The sequence below is a fragment of the Trachypithecus francoisi genome, unplaced genomic scaffold (assembly GCF_009764315.1).
Source record: "Trachypithecus francoisi isolate TF-2019V2 unplaced genomic scaffold, Tfra_2.0 Lachesis_group0, whole genome shotgun sequence".
NCBI classification, from domain to species: domain Eukaryota; kingdom Metazoa; phylum Chordata; class Mammalia; order Primates; family Cercopithecidae; genus Trachypithecus; species Trachypithecus francoisi.
In genome coordinates this window covers 80,299,309-80,319,564 of record NW_022681453.1, presented here as the reverse complement: position 1 = coordinate 80,319,564, position 20,256 = coordinate 80,299,309, and the positions used below count along the sequence as shown (strand labels likewise).

Sequence of the window (20,256 nt, the reverse complement as noted above, 5' to 3'; positions counted from 1 at the left end):
TATACACTCTCAAAGAATTTCTCAGTTTGCAAGAAATAACAAAATCTATTCAGGAAGGATAGTAACTACAATCCCAAATAGACTCTTTGGCAGCAGTGACTCTCCAAAACCGCCGAGGCCTAGACCTCCTCACTGCTGAGAAAGGAGGACTTTGCACTTTCTTAGGGGAAGAGTGTTGCTTTTATACTAACCAGTCAGGGAGATGCCGCCTGGCGTTTACAGGAAAAGGCTTCTGAAATCAGACAACACCTTTCAAACTCTTATACCAACTTCTGGAGTTGGACAACATGGCTGCTCTCCTTTCTAGGTCCCATGGCAGCCATCTTGCTATTACTCACCTTCGGGCCCTGTATTTTTAACCTCCTTGTCAAACTTATTTCCTCTAGAATCGAGGCCAGCAAGCTACAGATGGTCTTACAAATGGAACCCCAAATGAGCTCAACAACTTCTACCGAGGACCCCTGGACCGACCCTCTGGCCCTTTCACTGGCCTACAGAGCTCCCCTCTGGAGGACACTACAACTGCAGGGCCCCTTCTTTGCCCCTATCCAGTAGGAAGTAGCTAGAGCAGTCATCGGCCAAATTCCCAACAGCAGTTGGGGTGTCCTGTTTAGAGTGGGGATTGAGAGGTGACAACACAACGTGCTAGAAGCCCTTGCTCGTTCTTGGCGCCCCCTTGGCCTTGGTATCCACTCTGGCCTCCCTCAAGGAGCCCTTCAGCCCACTACTGCACAGTGGGGGCCCCTCTCTGGGGCTGGCTGAGGCTGGAGCCAGCTCCCTCTGCTCGCAGGCAGGTGTGGAGGGGGAGGCACAGGCAGGACCCGGTCTGTGCGCAGTGCTCGCGGACCAGTGTGGGTTCCAGGTGGGCGGGGGCTCGGCGGGTTCCAGGTGGGCGTGGGTTCCGGGTAGGTGCAGGTTCAGCGGCCCGCACTCCCGGCGGCTGGCTGGCACCTGCTGGGCTTGATCGGAGGCTGGGTCCCCTATGTGGACCACCATTCCCTCTTCGCAGGGTCATTGGCCATGATGGCAGGTCTCCATCCCTTTCTCGATTCCCCTCTTTTCCTTTTGGTTGTCCGGGATGAGCTCCCTCTGGGCTGCCAGAGTGCCTGCGATAGGTGCTGCTGTTATGCCCAGACCGTTTGTTCCCCGAAGAAGACCACCAGAGTCCAGAGTCAAAGCCAAGCGGCAAGGATCTTTAATGCAAGTTCGAACTTGGTCCCTCCGTTCCACAACATACAAGAGGGCCTCGAATGATGCATGTGCCCGCTTTTTATAACCTGATGCATACAGGATATGTAAGGTTACAGAGGTACAAAGGAATTCTTTTGGTTGCAGCATCACAACTGGTAATTTGGTTAATACAATTAACAGTTTCTATTTGTTCCCGTGCATTTAGTAAAACTACAAACGGTTGTGACCTTATCAGGGGCTCTCTAGGTGGTGTTTCTGAGATGTGTGGGGAGGGGGATGTATTTGCGTTGGGCTCAGGAAGTTGGGACAAAATAGAGGATTGTGTTTGTACTGGGCCCAGGACTAAGATATGTGGCAGACACTGGTAATTACAGCAGGACAGAGACTTTCACAACGTTTGTCCTTACAATGTCTGGAGTCTATAGATAACCTTAATTGGTTAGGTCTGGGGTCGATCTTTAACTAGGCTCAGGGCGCCGCCCGGGCTGTCAGGGCACTGCCTGGGCTGTTTGCCTGTGGACTTCATTTCTGCCTTTTAGTCTTTTCATTTGATCTCTTTCACTGCAAAGTCCCCTGGTGAGTGCCAGTGAGAGATGAAGCCGGCTCCGCTTCTGGGAGGGGTGGGGACTTGGAGAACTTTTCTGCCTTGCTAAAGGATTGTAAACGCACCAAACAGCACTCTGTGTCTAGCTAAAGGTTTGTAAATGCACCAATCAGTGCTCTGTGTCTAGATAATTGGGTGGGGACTTGGAGAACTTTTCTGTCTAGCTAAAGGATTGTAAATGCACCAATCAGTACTCTGTCAAAACGGACCAATCAGCTCTCTGTAAAATGGACCAATCAGCTCTGTGTGAAATAGACCCATCAGCTCTCTGTAAAACAGACCAATCAGCTCTCTGTAAAATGGACCAATCAGCTCTCTGTAAAATGGACCAATCAGCAGGATGCAGGTGGGGCCAGATAAGGGAATAAAAGCAGGCCACCCTCCCCCCCAGCCAGCAGGGGCAAGGTGGTCCGCTACACTTGTGTGTTGTGGCTGGGTTGTTCTTTTGCTGCTTGCAATACATATGGGTGCTGTTCACTCTTTGGGTGCAGGGAGCCTTTATGAGCTGTAATGCTTATTGCAAAGGTCTGCAGCTTCACTCCTGAAACCAGCCAGACCACGAACCCACTAGGAGAGATGAACAACTCTGGACGTGCCACCTTTATAAACTGTAACACTCATCACAAAGGTTTGCAGCTTCACTCCTGAGGCCAGCGAGACCACAAACTCATCCGAAGGAACAAACAACTCCAGACGTGCCACCCTTAAGAACTGTAACACTCACTGTGAGGGTCCACGGCATCATTCTTGAAGTCAGCGAGACCAAGAACCCACCAATTCCGGACACATTACCTCAAAAAATCTAGGGGAAAAGTCCTAATAGGAAAGGACTCATACAGTATTTTAGACCATGCTTAAATTTTTTAAAAAATTTCAGACAATGCCTAAAATTTGCATTAATTCTATAATAGTTTGTTTCTGCAGTATTAAAAAAAGGTGCTTTGTTTTACTTTGTCATTCACTTAGCTCTCTACCATATGTGATGTGAAATGAGGTTGAGTACATTTGTAACTTCAGCACCATGTGCTCTCTTTGCCTTCTGGAAACAGAACTCCTCTCTGCTCTAGGAAACCCATTTCTGAGATTCAGGTGAGGTTAATGATAGCTCCCCACACAGCCTGCCCCCATCCCACAACATACACCAAGCCAAAGAAGGTGTGTGTGTGTGAGCAAGGCTAGCCATACCTTTCACGTTCATAGCCACAGTGGCTGATACTACAGTCCCAAGCAGCACAGGCTTCCCTCAGATTAGATACATGGGTGTTGGTGGATGGGGTGGGAGGAAGGGACTCTTTTCCCTGGGGATGGAGAATTGGGTTAGATGCATTTGTGGCCATCTATCTCAGCCTTAGGGAGGACACTGAAGAAGAGTATGAGGCCAACATAGAAACAAAGATGAGAGATCCAGAGAGCTGGTAACATCATCATTTGAGCCCTTATATATCCAGCTGTCTGAATGTTTAAGTTACATGTGTGAGGATATTTTCCTTTTTGCTGAAGCTATGTCGAGCTAGGTTTCTTCTGTTGACTGCTCTACTGGAATTAATTCTCATCTTCCACTCCTAAGCTGATGTAAGCAAAGTTGTCAATTTACCTGAAATAATGATATAAACACCTGCTAAAATAGGACTTAGTCTAGAAGACAGGAAGAGAGAGCTTTATTTTTTATTTATTTTTTTGGAGACTGAGTCTCGCTCTGTCACCCAGGCTGGAGTGCAGTGGCTCGATCTAGGCTCACTGCAAGCTCCGCCTCTCAGGTTCAAGCAATTCTCCCCACTCAGCCTCCCGAGTAGCTGGGACTACAGGCACCCACCATGACAACTGGCTGATTTTTAAAAATTATTTTAGTAGAAACGGGGTTTCACCATGTTGCCCAGGTTGGTCTCGAACTCCTGAGCTCAGGCAATCCACCCACCTTGGCCTCCCAAAGTGCTAGGATTACAGGCATGAGCCACCGCGCCTGGCTGAGAGCTTTGTCTTTCATGCTAAATTAATATTTTATCAGAAAATAATCCTCCACATAGAAAAATAAACTGTATACCAATTAGACCAGACAGTAAATCTGGAGAGATCCAAGCTCTGGTCAGATCCAGCTTTACTCTTTTTAGAGGACCTAGGAGAGGAGCTCACAGAGATGAAAGAGGAAGATACACGCAGTGTGCTGTTGTTACAGCTCACATTTTTTCTCTTTCACTTTTACATTTTTGTCTTTCACTTTTCTTTCCCCTGACTGACCCATAAATTCAATGTTATTCTCATAGACAATCCCAGCAGTGGTTTTGTGAAAATTGGCAAGCTGACTTTACATTTTACATAAAAATACCAAGGGTCAGGTATAGCCAAGGAAATTGCAAGAAGAAAAAAGAAAGCAGATATCAGATATCAAGACTTATTGTAATGTTATAGTAATTTACAGAGTATGGTATTGATGCAGGAATAGACAAATAGATCAATAAAACTGAACAGGGCATTTATGTTTTTAACCTTTAAACTAATTTTAGACTTACAGAAAAGTTGTAAAAACAGTACAAAGAATTCCCTCATATCTGTCAACCCCCTTCTCCGAACGTTACCATCAGATTGATTTTTAAAGCAACTTTAAATTTGACATATAAAATTGTTTGTTTTGTTTTAATTTGTAGGTTTTTTTCTTATCATCTGTGACCTTGAAACGTTTTTTGTATGTTTAGTAGACAATGTATTTTCTCCTTTGCAAATTTTCTATCCTGATAGTTTCCCCATCTTTGGAATCTTCGTGTTGTTCTTGTGAATTTGTCTGAGGTTTTGTATTTTAAATATACTAGATGTGTTTGTCATACTTGTACAAATGAATTTAATTTATTCTTTTCTTTTTAATTTTTTGATTACATAGTTTTGTGTTTTTAAGTATTTTAAAAATCTATTTATATTTTGAGAACAATTTTGCGTTCAGTGGTGGCACATTATTCTATTTTTTTAGAATATATTTTGAATTCTGGAAAAAGCCAGAAACAATTCGTAATCAAGTCAGGTGACCAGAGTACAGATAAACAAATGTTATTGTGGTAAGAAAACTACAAATCAAAAACCAAAACCATCAGCAGCTGGGATAATATGATGATAACATTATGATTTTCTTGTGTGATCAAGCAAATGCTTAAAAGCCAATTTCAAAAATACTTTTTGAATGGCAGCATCAGTTGGATGATATGAGCTCCCATGGAAATTAATTTGAAGGATAATAGAAAAAACTATTTTCCCCATTATGACTTCTGTGATCTAATGAAGGGACACATGGTATGAAAGACTCTGCAAAAGAAAATGAGTTTTGTTAGCTCTGCCACTTTTAAGGTATATAATTATTGACAAGGTTTGTACTTCCTCTATTCATTCAACATATTTGTTCAGCAGGTACTATGTCACTATGTGCTAGGCTGCATCATAAGTGCTGAGGATCTGTTAATAAACTATAGAGTCAAAAATCTTTGCCTTGTAGAATTCATATTCCAAAGAGAAACAAAGAATAAACAAAATAAACAATGGCATAGTAGGTTAAAAGGTAGCAAACACTACCTTCTAACACTACTTCGAAAATTAAGTAGGGTAGGAGCATAGAGGGTGTCAGGGTGAAGGAAATGGACATTTGCAGTTTAGAAAGGTGGTCAGGAAAGGCTTCATTGAGAAGGTTACAATTTAGCAAAAGCTTCAATGGAGCAAAAGCTTGATGGAGGTGAAAGAAAAAGTCATGTTGATATTCTAGAGGTAAATATCCCAGGCAGAGGATAGCAAGAACCAAGTCCCTGAGGAGGGCTGTGCTTGGAGTGGTTTAGAAGTGGCCTCTGTGGCTGAAGTGGAGTGAATGAGGGCGAGAGTGGCAGCAAATGAAGCGAGAAAAATAAGCGGAGAAGAGCCGGTGGATTATGTAAAGCCCTAAAGGCCACTCTGAGAACTTTGGCTTTTATCTTGAATGAAAATAGGAGCCACATGAGAGTCTTAAATCAGGATCTGCCTTATGCTTTTTTAAAACAATAATATGTATTTTTATTATAGCGTAATTTTTTTTCATTCCGCAACCACTCATGAACATTTTCCTGTGTCAGTATACGTTTTATCTATAAGTAAGATTATTTTTTCTTTTTTTAATTTATGCGTAATAGATATACACAGTTTGGAAGTGCATGTAATAATCTGATATATTCATATAATTTGTAAAGATCAAGTCAGTGTGCCTTATGCTTGAATTGGATCGCTCTGGTTGCTCTATTGAGAATAGACTGTGGAGGGACAAGGGTTGAAGTAGGGAGATTAGTTAGAAAATTGCTAGAATAATCCAGATGAGACATAGTGACAGCCTAGCGTGGGCCAGTGGGGTAAAAGGTGGTATCTTGGTACAGAAAGGGTTCTAATTCTAGACATATTTCAATTTAATTTTCTCATATATACCCATCTGAATAACAGATATTAAATGATAGTCATAATAGCTACATGTATATCAAAATTATCTTAATGAATTGCTATCAATTTTGATGTTGTATTTCTTAAAATGCTCCTTAAAAGTTTAAGTTATTACAGAAATGTGAAATGTATGCTTGGAAGAAATAAACATCTATGCTGGAGTAATATTCATGTGTGGAAAAGAGGCCAACCATGCCATCTAATTGTAAGACTTTTCCATGAAAACAGGTGAGGGCTCAGGGTCATTTTAACAACATGGAGAAAATCTTAAAGATTGGTATAATCTTTATACCAATGATGGTATAGTTTGAGGACAAGTTGAAAGGGCCTGTTGGTATTTGATATATTTTGTCCATCCAGAGATAATTGTTTATAGATGGTTATATTCTTAGACCTCATTGGAATGGCCAATTAAATGTGACTCAAGAGCCAAAATATTAAAGTGTCTTGGACAAGTATATAGCCTTCCTCTAGGTCAGACAGGGAAATATTCCCTGAGAAACCTTAGCTTCATGTACCTGAGGCCTTAAAGATTCTAAAAGTTGGAGGTGCCAGAATGCACTGATACGTGATGAGGGCCGAGCACCACGCTAGACATTTATGTGTGTTAGCTCATGTCATCCACGCAGTAACCCAACCAAATATCCAAAATCTCATTTCATGGGTGTGGAAACTCTGGTTTATCAAGGTAAAATGACTTACCCAAGGTGGTAGTGAGTGATGGAGATGAGATTTAAGTTAAACTGCATGCATGGAAGTCTGTGACCTTTTTCCTATGTCTTACAAAGGAAATATGCAGAACTCCATGGCCCCAAGGTACTTTAAAGGTCAACGCTAGGAGATAGAGTATGGATGGACTCTGGTCATTTCCATGGCAACCGGGGATGGGACGTTCAAAGAGATGTGAGAAGTTATGGTTTCCACACCTGGTCTTGCATTGCAATCACCGTGACTATCAGAGATATACATTTCCTTTCCTGTTGAAAGATTTCCAGGTAACTTCTATGTGGACAGCCTAATCACTGACCTGCCATTCCATGCTTGATGAAGAGCACTCAGAATTAGGTATAGGGACAAAAGTAAAACACCTGTGACATAGAGTCCATAGGTAGCAGTCTGAGACTCAGTGGCCAGAAGAGTCCAAAGAAATCTGGGCTTGCAGTTTGCATCAAATGTTAAGAAATTTTCCTCAATTTTGTTTCTAAACAATCCTTTTTGAGGTGCTAAAGGCATCATTTCCTGCATTATGAAAGTCTCATGGAATGATACAATATTAGAAGTGGAAGGAAATTCAGCGATTGTTTCTCTTACTTCAAGAGCGGAGACAACCAGGGCTCAGAGGTAAAGTGACTTGTCAAAGGTCACTAGAATCCAGATCTGGTGCTCACTCCGGTGCAGCCGTTCTGCCTCCCTAAATACTTTTCTCAACGTTGTGTGCCATTCTGCTGAAAAAACTTGGTGTTCTCAGGGTTTACTTTCAACGTTCAATTTTGTCTACCTGCAGCTGTCCCCAGAAACAAATTCTGAGTACTGAAAAAGCTATTCCCTGTCCACCCAATTTTAATGATTTAGATTTCTTCAGCAAGCACAGGACGTTCGCTTGGTTTTAAATGTCAGTATTTTTTTTTCTGTATTTCATTTTCATTTTTAAAGGTTATTCTACTATAAATGGGGGAGGGGGAGCAGAGCTTGCTGCCTCTCTCCACACGCGCATTGTTTCTTTAATGCACTAACCCTTCCTGTAGGTCTCTTCATTTGCCTCTCAGTCATGCTTTCAGTGTTAAACAAACCACATTTTCTCATTTATTTCCCCAATAACTTTTAGTCCAACACATTTTGGAAAGAAAAATGAAGGAAACATTTGCTACACCCCATTTCCTATCACTCATCTGCTTTAAACAAACACTTCTTTAGCTAAAATGTTCTCTGTTCATGCCCGGAGAACCCAGGCTTCATTGAAGGAGCAGCCGCGGATTGGCTGCTGCAGTGTGGGGATGCGAGGGAAATCAGATCGGTGCTGTCCTCCTCCCGGACCAGCAGCAGCTCATCTGTTTCCTTCTCTCTTTATTTCTCCGTATTTTGGGCCAAAGATTCGGAGCATCTTCTTCCTGGTGCATCTTCAGATGTACAGAGAAACTTGAGTAACATGCTGTTAGCTTAATATTTAAACATTTTTTCTGTCATTTTTAGAAGGCAAAAATTATTATAAGCTTTAGTAGCTTTCTCTTCATCTTTCTTTTTAAAATAATGTCTCTTAAAAAAATAGTAAAAAAACCCCAACGTGTTACTTTCCCCAGGAAGCTCTCCTTGACTGTTAATAGAGGTCAGATTCCAGTTCTATGCCCTCATAGCCTCTTGTATGTCAGCTTTCAGCATTAAACTACAATTACAATGAATTATTCAATCATGTAACTCACCGATGTCTCTTATCCACTATGATGGCAAGGACAATATATGTCTAATGTACTGCTTTATCCCCAGCCTCGTACAGTGCCATGCACCTGGAAAGTATTCAGTAAATATTTCTTTAATGAAAAAAGTAAAATAAAATAATATCTCTTTACTTCAAAGCATCCAAAATTGTAGTTAAAAACAAAAACAAAAACAAAAAAACAGGAAAGTAATAGGAAAATCTAGGTTCTCCTTAAACAGTGATGTCATTCTGGTTTGGTCAGTGCTAGTTGGTCAATGGGAGCCTCGGAAATTAATTAAGGTTCTTGAGGTTCTTCAGACACTTGGCCCACATATCACGGTTTCCCTTACTTGGAATGTTATTGTATAGCCATAAGAAGGAAAACTCATGGAATTTCAATTAAACGATAAAACTGAATGAAAGTTTTTTAAAAAGTCACTGGACAGTAGGCTCTGCTTAAGGCTTATCATCTGAAAGAGGAAGACATGTATTTTAAAATATTTGGTTTATTAAAATACCATGACTTGATAGGTAGATTAGGACTATTCCTTTGGACTCAGCATCATGTTGTTAAATTGCAGAGAAAATGACAGAGAAGGAGCAGCACTTTAGTAGAGATGACTTTAAGGAGATTTGAGGGAAAAAATATGGCTTTCCCCTCACAGTCTCTCTCTCTCTTTTCCCCCCACCTGACCTGACCATGAACCTAATGTAATTTTAAAAAAAAATTTTTTTTTTTACATAGAGTCTTGCTCTGTTGCCCAGGCTGGAGTGCAGTGGCACCATCTTGGCTCACCACAACCTCCGCCTCCCAGCTTCAAGTGATTCTCCTGCCTCAGCCGCCTGAGTAGCTGGGATTACAGGCGTGCATGACCACACCCTGCTAATTTTCTTTTTTTGGTAGGGATGGGGTTTCACTATGTTGGCCAGGCTGGTCTCGAACTCCTGGCCTCGTGATCCACCCGTCTCGGCCTCCCAAAGTGCTGGGATTACAGGCTTGAGCCACCGCACCCAACCCTAAAATTATTTGGCTCCTGAATTTCTGACTTATCTCCTTCTTTGGACCACCCTCAGAAAAAACTATAACATAGATATTGTTTTATGATTTGTTTTCTTACGATGAACAGTTAGCACCTTCACGTTCTCCTAATCCACCAACCAGTGTTTTTTTGTTTTTGTTTTTTTGGGACAGGGTTTTACTCTATCATGCAGGCTGGAGTGCAGTGGCATGATTACGGCTCACTGCAGCCTCAATCTCCCAGTCTCAAGAGATCCTCCCACCTCAGCCTCCCAAGTAGCTGGGACCACAGGTGCACGCCACCACACCTGGCTAATTTTTGTATTTTTTGCAGAGATGGGGTTTCGCTATGTTGCCCAGGCTGTTCTTGAACTTATGGGCTCAAGCGATTCTCCTGCCTCAGCCTCCCAAAGTGCTGGGATTATAGATGTGAGCCATCGTGTCTGGCCTCAACAAGTTTTCCTAAGAAACCTACCAGGGTGTGCTATGGGACACCAAGAGAGGACACACAGATAGGACAGAGCTATTCTTTGGAAAGGGAAGTGAGTACCCCTTTCAATTCTCTGCTATAAACCCAGGGCATCAGTTTGGGAGGCAGAAGACCTGGAGTGAGCTTTGGGTACAGCGCACAGAACAGAACTTAGAAATCTAAGAGGCAGCATCTAGGGAAAAACCGAAACCAGATCTGGGCAAACTACACAAACCAGTCATGATGCCAAAGGGATTATATGCTGAGAGAGAGAGAGGATCAAGGTATTAGGCAGCAGAGTGACAGGAGCCTGGGGAAGCCAGAGGGAAACTACAGGGTTCAAAACAGACAGTGGCAGGCGGGGCCCAGGCTAAAGCTGAGCTTGGATGCTCTTAATATGCTACCTATGATGGTGATGGTGTCTGGACGGTGTCTCCTTGGCTCATCCTACCCATCCCATCTGTGCTGGTCATTACGTCATACACTCTCAGCTCCAAGCCCATCCTTCTGTAATAGGCTCTGTGATGCTGGGTGGAGCCCTGCTGACAATTCTCCTTTGCCAGCTGTTTCCCTGGTAGGCTCAGCCCATAGCAGGTGCTAGAGGGAAACTGCTAGGTAAGAGGAGGTAGAACAACCTGATTCCTCCTCTTCCTGTCAGCCTTGCCTCAACAACAGCCCTGTCCTGGCAGTGATCATTGATTGCAATACTTTTCCTACATTCCTCTGAGGCACCCTGTGTTCCTTCCATGGAAAGCTGGGTCCCAGTTCTCCTCTTTCAAGCTTCTGTGTTCTAATAACCCCAACCTCTTCCCTTTGCTCCCCTAGCCTAGGATGGTAGCTGCTTCCTGCCATTACTAGTTCTGTGCTATTTCAGTATCCTCTCTTTGCATTTCTAGTCTTCCAATGCCTTTTAAATCAATTCCTTATATTAAACTCTCTCTGTTAATATAAGTGTGGTTTCCTTGTGTTTCCTTGACTGGATCTTGCCTGACTGAAGGGTCAATCCTGTTGAAGGTGGGGAACCCACCCGCTTCTTTTTCTACATGCACTGAGCTCTTACTCTGGAATTTTGCTGAGGGGACTTATTTAATCCTAACAGTCCAGTGATGTTGCTGTTATCCCCATCTAATTCTGGTAGCTGAGACTCAAAGAAGTTATGTCATTTCCCCAGAGTCACACAGTACATGCTGTTAGAACATGCTAATAGAACTTGATTCAGACCCAGGCTTGCCTGACTCCCAAGCCCTTCTCTTGTATTCCAACTTGCTACCTGCTGTTCCTGCCGGTGTCCCAACTTCCCCTTTGCACTGTGCCATCATCTCCATCTCTTTCCTCTGAGTGGGGTGTGTGGAGATGGTTGAGTCCTGGGGCAGAGGAACAGAAGGGCCCTGAGTGCCCATGAAAGATGGGTGAAGGGGAGGATGTTGAGGCTACAGAGGCCACTGAGTTGAAAGGATCCATGAATACAGTACTTTGCCTGGAGTGAGAATGGCACCGCCAGTAGTGAAAATAGCCAGGCCAGGGAGGGAAGCATTGGGTGGAAATTCTGTAAGCGAAAGCCAAAATGGGGTGAACTTGGCAAGCAGCTTCTGCCTTGAAACTGCTGCCTTTTCCCTAAATAGGTTCAGATATTCTGAGAAAGATTTAGCTACAAGGAAAATGAGTTCTCTTTAGCATTATCCTTATACAGAAATATATCCTTATACAGAAAAGATGGAAGTATTCACTGCTGTTTTCTCACTTTCTTCAAAACACTTGTGAACTCTGCATATTAACTTCTCTGCTATACTTGCATTTGCAAATCTTAACAATACATGGAACACTGGACAATTTAAGGCATAATGTCATCTGGCAACACAACAACTTTGTGGGATTGTTTACCCGGCTGATATTCTGGCTCTTACAATGATGTTTCCCTTTTCACTTCTAGGAGGCTCGGAGCCCAAAGAGTAATGCACCTTTTGCAAACAAGTAAACTTTGTGTCACCACAGCTACAATACTTTTCCTTATATTATCTGTGATAATTTTATTTCAACATTTTATCTTGCATTGTATACATCTTTGTGAATCTCCTTGAAATCTTTTGGGAAAAAAATTCCAAGGACACTTCTACCTCCATCTATATGTTCATCTATAACTTTTTCTCTACCTCCATTTATACTTCATTTCTACTGCCATTTATTTCCTCTCTGCCTCCATTTCTGCACTGATCTGCTCAGACAGCTGTGAGGGAGAAATGGACAGTCCAACTCTCTCTTTGTAGTCTTCCAGTTGTGTGTTTTTAACCCAAATTTGAATATGAAAGCCTAATTATGAAGCTTTTGACATAAAGATGGTTCACATCTGGTCTTAGAAACCTCCTCTGTGTTTCTACAAGAAAGCCAGTCATTGACAGACATACTAATGGGCCTGTGATATAGAACTCAAACCTTAAAAAGTTCTAACCCATCAAGAAGTCCCATTCATCATTTCATTTTCTGGAAAGGATATAAAAAATGAAATGTCAGAGCTATAATGTCAGGACTGTTTAAAATGTCAAGTGCTTGTTGTTGCATAGCCTGGCTGTCTGCTGTTCTGATCAAACCTCCAACTGGCATAATAATTACAGATGATACATCGCATTTTCATGCACAACTGGATGCAAATTTATAACGAATCATATGAAAACATTCTCACTGCCCAGCCTGAAGTTTTCTCCTCTTACTACATAGCTTAAGATTTTTCTTTTGAAGCACAGCATCATTACTAATGCAAGACAGCATTCACCCATGAGAAATAGGTGCAGAAAAAAAAGTTTCTCAAATAAACCAGAACTCAGTCATTTATAATATACAGATGTAACAAGAGCAAGGAGGCAGCAAACGCATTTACCACATGCACGTTTAATCTGAGAATGCTAAATTGTGGAAACACTTTCCAACTGATAATCCAGTTCTATTTCAAGGTGTAGATTAAGTGCACAAGGAAACACATATGAGAGTTCTATTTTGAATGGATAGGTACGGAGACAATCCTTCAGTGTAATCATTATGTTTTAATCCGCAGAGAGAGCACAGAAAAGCAACAATGTATCTGTTTAGGATCTTTATGGAAGTCTCTATTGGATTAAAATAAGTGCTATATTCACAAGCCTATATGAATTATAACAAAGACCTGAAATCAACAGCATGTACATGGGGAAGATTCTATTTCTTCTCTACTGAAATGTTGTGCTCATTGATACCTGGGAAAGGTATTCTCACAGCGACTTCATTGTCAGCTTCCCTAGGCCAGCCTTGTCAGGAGATTTGGAGGAGTCTATCTCCATGTCTGGCTGCTTGCCATTACAGATTACTCTTAGCACATTGGAGAGGTTGAAGCTCTTGTAAACAATCTCCAGGAGGTCCTGATCTTTTGCTATACCATTGATAAATTCTTCTAAAGTCAATTCTCCTGGAAAATAACAAACAAACAAACAAACAAACAAAAAAAACAGTTAAGAAGAGGCTTTGTCTATACCACTCACTGGCACAAATGATATATTCATTGGTATGTTGTTTGATATTCTTTTGATATCCTTTCCCCTCAACCAGACTCTAAGATCTTTGAAGATCTTCATTAAAAAAAAAAAAAAAGCATTCAGTGGTGGGGGTGCCAATGAAAATAAAGATAATAAACCTATTTTTATGTTTAGTTGAAAACATCAGGTAATGCCCCAGATGAAATAAGAGCACATATACAATTATATCTCTGCACAGTATTGGTTTTTGGACTTTTAATCTCGAAGATATGACTAAGTCTTAGGAGCATGATAGATTGGAGATTTTTAAGAGCAAGACAAAATGACTACTCATGAGGCTATTTTCAATATTATTCTCTCTGAAGAAATAATTCTTGGGACTGTCCAAAGCTATGAGAAAGCTTCAACATGTGTTCATTCCACAAGTTATTATTGGTCATTATTTCTCTTCTCTTTTTCTGGTTTTTGAGTCCTAATCTTACTGTCTTGACTTATGTCTTAGGTCTGTGCTGGCCAGTCCAGTGCTATAAATTTATCGCCTTATATCCATGTGTCCTGGCTGCTATGTTTTTCTACTACCTTCATCCCACAAGAAGACTTTTAAACATTTTTTGGGGAGGTGGAATTCTCTGTTGATATAAATCATTTGGGTTGGGATTATGAGTGTGTTCAAGTTGAAGGATACAGATGCAGTTACTGATCTCAAAGAGACTGTACCCAGGGGAGGCTTGTGGATGGGTAGATCAGCCAAAGACAGGTCGAGTGCATTCAGGAACTGGAGAAAGTGCATTCAAGGAAGGAAGTCAGCAGGGACTGAGTCAGGTGTTACGCTGTACCTATACTTTTTAATGGAGAAGAAAATATCTAAAATACCACAACATTGATTCAAATGTCAAAAAGCATGAATCATCATATATTCGTAAGACACCTCCCTTTTGGTTTCAAAGCAAAATGCTAAAATGCATTTTTTAAGAGAAAAATCTAATCTGTGTTCCTTATGCTTATGCCAAAGAAAGGTCTGTGAAAAACCTCAGTTAACAGCAGTCAGGAGTAGGGCCCCATGTGTGTCACAGAAAAGGTCCAATCGTGGAAGAAACCATAGGGAGTAGAGATGATTGCAAATTTTAAAAAGTGGTACGTGCGTGGCTGGGGAGAGTCCCATGGGTCAGTGGCAACGGGGCAGGGAACCTCAAACAATCACAGAATAACTGCCCTTTGCAAAGGAAAATCACAGCTGGTAAATTCCCAACCCCAAAGACTTTTCAAATTTATCGGGGCTCAGCACGACCAAGGGAGAAGTAGAAGTGGAGCTGGGGACAGTTTTGACTGTTTAGTTATAAAACTTCTCTGCTCTGACTACTGGCTACAGAAGAGGCAGCATCTGAAAGAACCGGGATACAGTAGTGGTCTCAGTTGAAAGGCAATGCAGGTTACTGACATGGAAAAGAGAGAAAAGATGGAAGTATTCACTGCTGTTTTTCCACTTTCTTCAAAACACTTGTGAACTCTGCATATTAACTTTTTCATGTTACCTAACCACTTACCATAAAAAAAAAATCTCTGTTGCAAATCATCAAACTCTACCTTTAGTAACATGCTTACTATATCTAAACTACTTCTTTTGAAATTTTCTTCACTGTTTCCCTCTAGCAGTCAACATTCATTCATTTATTCATCACATTTATTAAGCCCTAACCACAATTACCATTTCTATTACCACCCAGCTACCACCACTATAGCCAACTACAGTGCTATGAATATGGTAGGAGCTCAGAAGGCACACACTGACTAATTACCTTCCTTTATCTCATGTTCTTTAACATTGATTCCTATTCTGCTTTAATGTGACTGTGGATTTAGGCCCCAACAAATTAAAAGAACACTTTCTGTATTTCCCTGGAAAGAGTCACCTGTGGAGTTCCAGAAACTTCCCACTAAAGAATCTACCAGCAAGGCCAGGCACAGTGGCTCACGCCTATAATCCCAGCACTTTGGGAGGTCAAGGCGGGCGGATCATGAGGTCAGGAGTTCCAGACCAGTCGGGCCAACATATGGAACCCCATCTTTATTAAAAATAAAAAAATTAGCCGAGCGTGGTGGTGGGCGCCTGTAGTTCCAGCTACTCAGGAGGCGGAGGTTGCAGTGGGCCAACATCAGGCCATTGCACTCTAGCCTGGGCGACAGAGGGAGACTCCATCTCAAAAAAAAAAGACAAAGATTCTACCAGCAAAAAGCCAATGCCTGTGAGAGATGATAGTGCAGGGAGATCATGGGACTTAGAAGGAATCTAAAGTCATCACTGAGTTTTTATTACTTTGTTTTATATATACAGACACATTTCAATTTTTGGTTTTTTTTTTTTTTTTTTTTTTTTAGATAGAGTCTCGCTCTGTTGCCCAGGCTGGAGTGCAGTGGCGCGATCTCGGCTCACTGCAAGCTCCGCCTCCCGGGTTCATGCCATTCTCCTGCCTCAGCCTCCCGAGTAGCTGGGATTACAGGCGCCCACCACCACGCCCCGCTAATTTTTTGTATTTTTTAGTAGAGACAGGGTTTCACCGTGTTACCCAGGATGGTCTTGATCTCCTGACCTCATGATCCACCCGCTTTGCCCTCCCAAAGTGCTGGGATTAAAGGCATGAGCCACCGCGCCCACCCCACACATTTCAATTTTTGTAGGACATTATTCGGAAACCTCATGATTTTATTTTTATAAGCTGAAATATATGTACTTGGGATCTACGTTGTTTAGTGCTGTTTGTTGTATTGGTGGGTGCACTCTGTATGTCTGGGGACCCTGAAGGTCAGTATCACTGGTGCTCTTTCATCACTCACTACCAATTTCAGGAGTTTCATTAGTAATAGAATAGCTACCCAGGAATATTTTACTTAGTCCTGTTTTTGCAATCCAGTTATCCTGCTGATATTCCTAAATCATGCATTCCTTCCCATTTATATCTTAAATAATCTTTTATTAAAAAACATTCTCCTTCACCCCCCAAACCCCCACCAAAAAAAAAGCAGAATTTACAGTGCATGCCTACATTAGTATTTCTGATCTAAACTGGATCCCTTCCCTACACCTTATACAAAAATTAGTTCAAGATGGATTAAAGACCTAAATGTTAGACCTAAACCATAAAAACCCTAGAAGAAAACCTAGGCAATACCATTCAGGACATAGGCATGAGCAAGGACTTCATGACTAAAACACCAAAAGCAATGGCAACAAAAGCCAAAATTGACAAATGGGATCTAATTAAACTAAAGAGCTTCTGCACAGCAAAAGAAACTACCATCAGAGAGAACAGGAAACCTACAGAATGGGAGAAAATTTTTACAATCTACCCATCTGACAAGGGGCTAATATCCAGAATCTACAAAGAACTTAAACAAATTTACAAGAAATAATCAAACAACCCCAACAAAAAGTGGGCTAAGGATATGAACAGACACTTCTCAAAAGAAGACATTTATGCAGCCAACAGACACATGAAAAAATGCTCATCATCACTGGCCATCAGAGAAATGCAAATCAAATCCACAATGAGATACCATCTCACACCAGTTAGAATGGCGATCATTAAAAATTAGGAAACAACAGGTGCTGGAAAGGATATGGAGAAATAGGAACACTTTTACACTGTTGGTGGGACTGTAAACTAGTTCAACCATTGTGGAAGACAGTGTGGCAATTCCCCAAGGATCTAGAACCAGAAATACCATTTGACCCAGCTATCCCATTCCTGGGTATATACCCAAAGGATTATAAATCATGCTGCTATAAAGACACATGCACATGTATGTTTATTGCAGCACTATTCACAATAGCAAAGACTTGGAACCAAACCAAATGTCCATCAATGATAGACTGGATTAAGAAAATGTGGCACATATACATAATGGAATACTATGCAGCCGTAAAAAAGGATGAGTTCATGTACTTTGTAGGGACACGGATGAAGCTGGAAACCATCATTATGAGCAAGGACAGAAAACCAAACACCGCATGTTCTCACCCATAGGTGGGAATTGAACGATGAGAATACTTGGACACAGTGCAGTTGACATCACGCACCAGGGCCTGTCATGGGATGGGGGAAGGGAGGAGGGATAGCATTAGGAGATATACCTAATGGAAATGACGAGTTAACTGGTGTAGCACACCAACATGGCACATGTGTACATATGTAACAAACCTGCACGTTGTGCACATGTACCCTAGAACTTAAAGTATAATTTAAAAAAAGAAGAAGAAGAAGTCATCCTGGTTTTAAAAGAAATCAGCCTGTGTAGAGGATTTTTTTAAATTGTAAATTCTTTTCATTATAACTTCATAAGACATTGAGCTGGGGCTGGAACATTAGCAAAGATAGGGTGGGGAAGATTCGGGAGATGAGAATAACCAAATTTTCAAGGGAGGATGCTGGTGAAGATTTTGAATGACACAGTATTGTGTTTATTAGCACGGTGGCACTAGAAGCATTTAGCGACATTTTACAGGAGAGCTTTAGCATGCAGTAGTTTTTTTTCCTTTACGTGGAAACTCAATTCCCTCTTATCTCCTGGTAATTCTCAGTTTCCCAGTTTGATTCAATGTGACCCTCATGGCTTTTCACAAAGTTCCAGTCTAAAGCACTGGTCTTTCTTTTTAGTTAATCAATAAAATTTCTTTATGTCCTGCCCTTGTTTTTTTTTTTACCCAAAATATCTGCTCAATAATCACCCTTCTTGGCCGGGCACGGAGGCTCACGCCTGTAATCCCTGCACTTTGGGGGACCGAGGCAGGAGGATCGCCTGAGGTCAGGAGACTGAGACCAGCCTAACTAACATGGTGAAACCCTGTCTCTACTAAAAATACAAAAATTAGCCGGGCGTGGCGGCGGGCGCCTGTAATCCCAGCTACTGGGAAGGCTGAGGCGGGAGAATCACTTGAACCCGGGAGGCGGAGGTTTCAGTGAGCCGAGTGGTGCCACTGCTCTCCAGCCTGGTGACAGAGAGAGACTCTGTCTCAATAATAATAATAATAATAATAATAATAATAATAATAATAAATAATCACCCTTTTCATTTCCTCTTTGGCCTCTTTTCACCTTCACCATTTGTTATTACCAGCCACTTAAGTCTCCCTTATCCCTGTGCCTTATTTGGCTCTATGTGAAACTTACTGAGGCACTTTCTGCACTTGATGTTGTGCATATCCATAAATCTCCCTAAATCATGTCAAGAATGATGCCTAACCAGAGCATGGTAGAACATGGATTGCTGTTCTTCTGGTGGTAAAGCCTGCAGAATTCCACACTTAATCATTTTGCCTGACTTGTCTTGTCTCCTCTGTTTACATTTTTCAATAATATTGAATGTTTAGCTTCAATTTTCTGCCTCTGTCTCTTCAAGCTCTTTCCTGATGCCTTTGTTCATAATATAAAAATAAAATTAATTTGTTAAATTATAACAATAATATGTCCTCATGATTAAAAAAATTGAACAATACAGAAATGTAATGAAAAGAAACAAATTCTCCTTTAACCTCTTTCTGGCACCTGGTCTGACTTCCCATAGGAAATTAACTCCTGCTAACTGATCAAGGTTTATATTTTATGAAGTTTTTAACATATATGCATATATTTGTTAATTTCAAAAAAAAAAAAAAATTCTAGATACCTTTCTTCCTATAGATAGAATTGCATATTGTGCTTGTTTCTTGATTGAATCTTTTCTTTATTCCTTATATGACATCTTCTTAGCAGATGCTCCTTCATTTCACGGTTACTTATAGAGCACCTAATGTGTGCCAGCATAGGATATATCAAAGTATACAAAACGGAAATGGTTCTTGCTTTCATGGACCTCACAGCTCTTCATCTTGTTATAAATCTAGCATTAATCCTGTGCATTGATTTTGCTTAACCTTCTAACTTTGATTTACTATTGTAAGAATTATGCTTAGAATACTTCACAACTGTTGTGTATTTTTCTGTCACAACAGATGTGATGTTGACCATTCTTTTGCAAACAATTTACAATCAAATTGGGATTTTCATATACGTACCTAAAGTCTTTTTGTTGTATATTCGTGGGCTGTGATCATCTTTATTTTTGGTTTCAATATTCATAAGATTATCGGCACAGTGATGTGCTTGTTTTTTATTTTGAGAAATAAAATATATATATACATATATATATCAGCGTATAGTCAACAGCATTTTGGTATACTTAATTGAGCATCTCTATTTCTATCAATACTGATGTTTTGATAAAAATGATAATGAACAATAAAAAATTATATTTGAGGTATACAGAGTTGAGCTTTTACAAATGTGAATAGACATTCTCCTCTGTGGTGCTAACTCCCCCTTTATTTGTAAATGAAGCACTTCATATTATTCTTCTCTGTCAAATACTGGCCAAATCCTTTTGTACTTCTGCAAATATCAATGTTTTATATCTTCATTACTTTTTCTTCCTTGTCTTTGGTTACACTGGGCTGTCTCTGTCCACCAGCACATTTGTTAGCATCTTTTTCTTGATGTATGGAATGATCAAGCTGTCTCTTGATGAAACGATGTAACAGCTGTCAATAATTTTTTATACAAAAGCAAGTTCTATCAGTTTTAGTTCTGTATATGC

At 41.0% G+C, this 20,256-nt stretch overlaps 1 protein-coding gene across 2 annotated transcripts in view; it reads right to left on the bottom strand.

Moving 5' to 3' along the window:
- Positions 1 to 12,996: 12,996 nt before the first annotated feature.
- The window catches only part of GUCA1C (guanylate cyclase activator 1C), a 48,384-nt gene continuing 41,124 nt past the window's right edge, over positions 12,997 to 20,256 (bottom strand). The window contains exon 5 of one of the 2 annotated variants that reach the window (XM_033200445.1): positions 12,997 to 13,559. In XM_033200445.1, the coding sequence (XP_033056336.1) occupies positions 13,454 to 13,559 (106 nt within the window). In that variant the 3' untranslated portion in view covers positions 12,997 to 13,453. Of the gene's footprint in view, positions 13,563 to 20,256 lie in introns of both variants that reach the window. The other variant, XM_033200434.1, reaches the window with a different exon arrangement.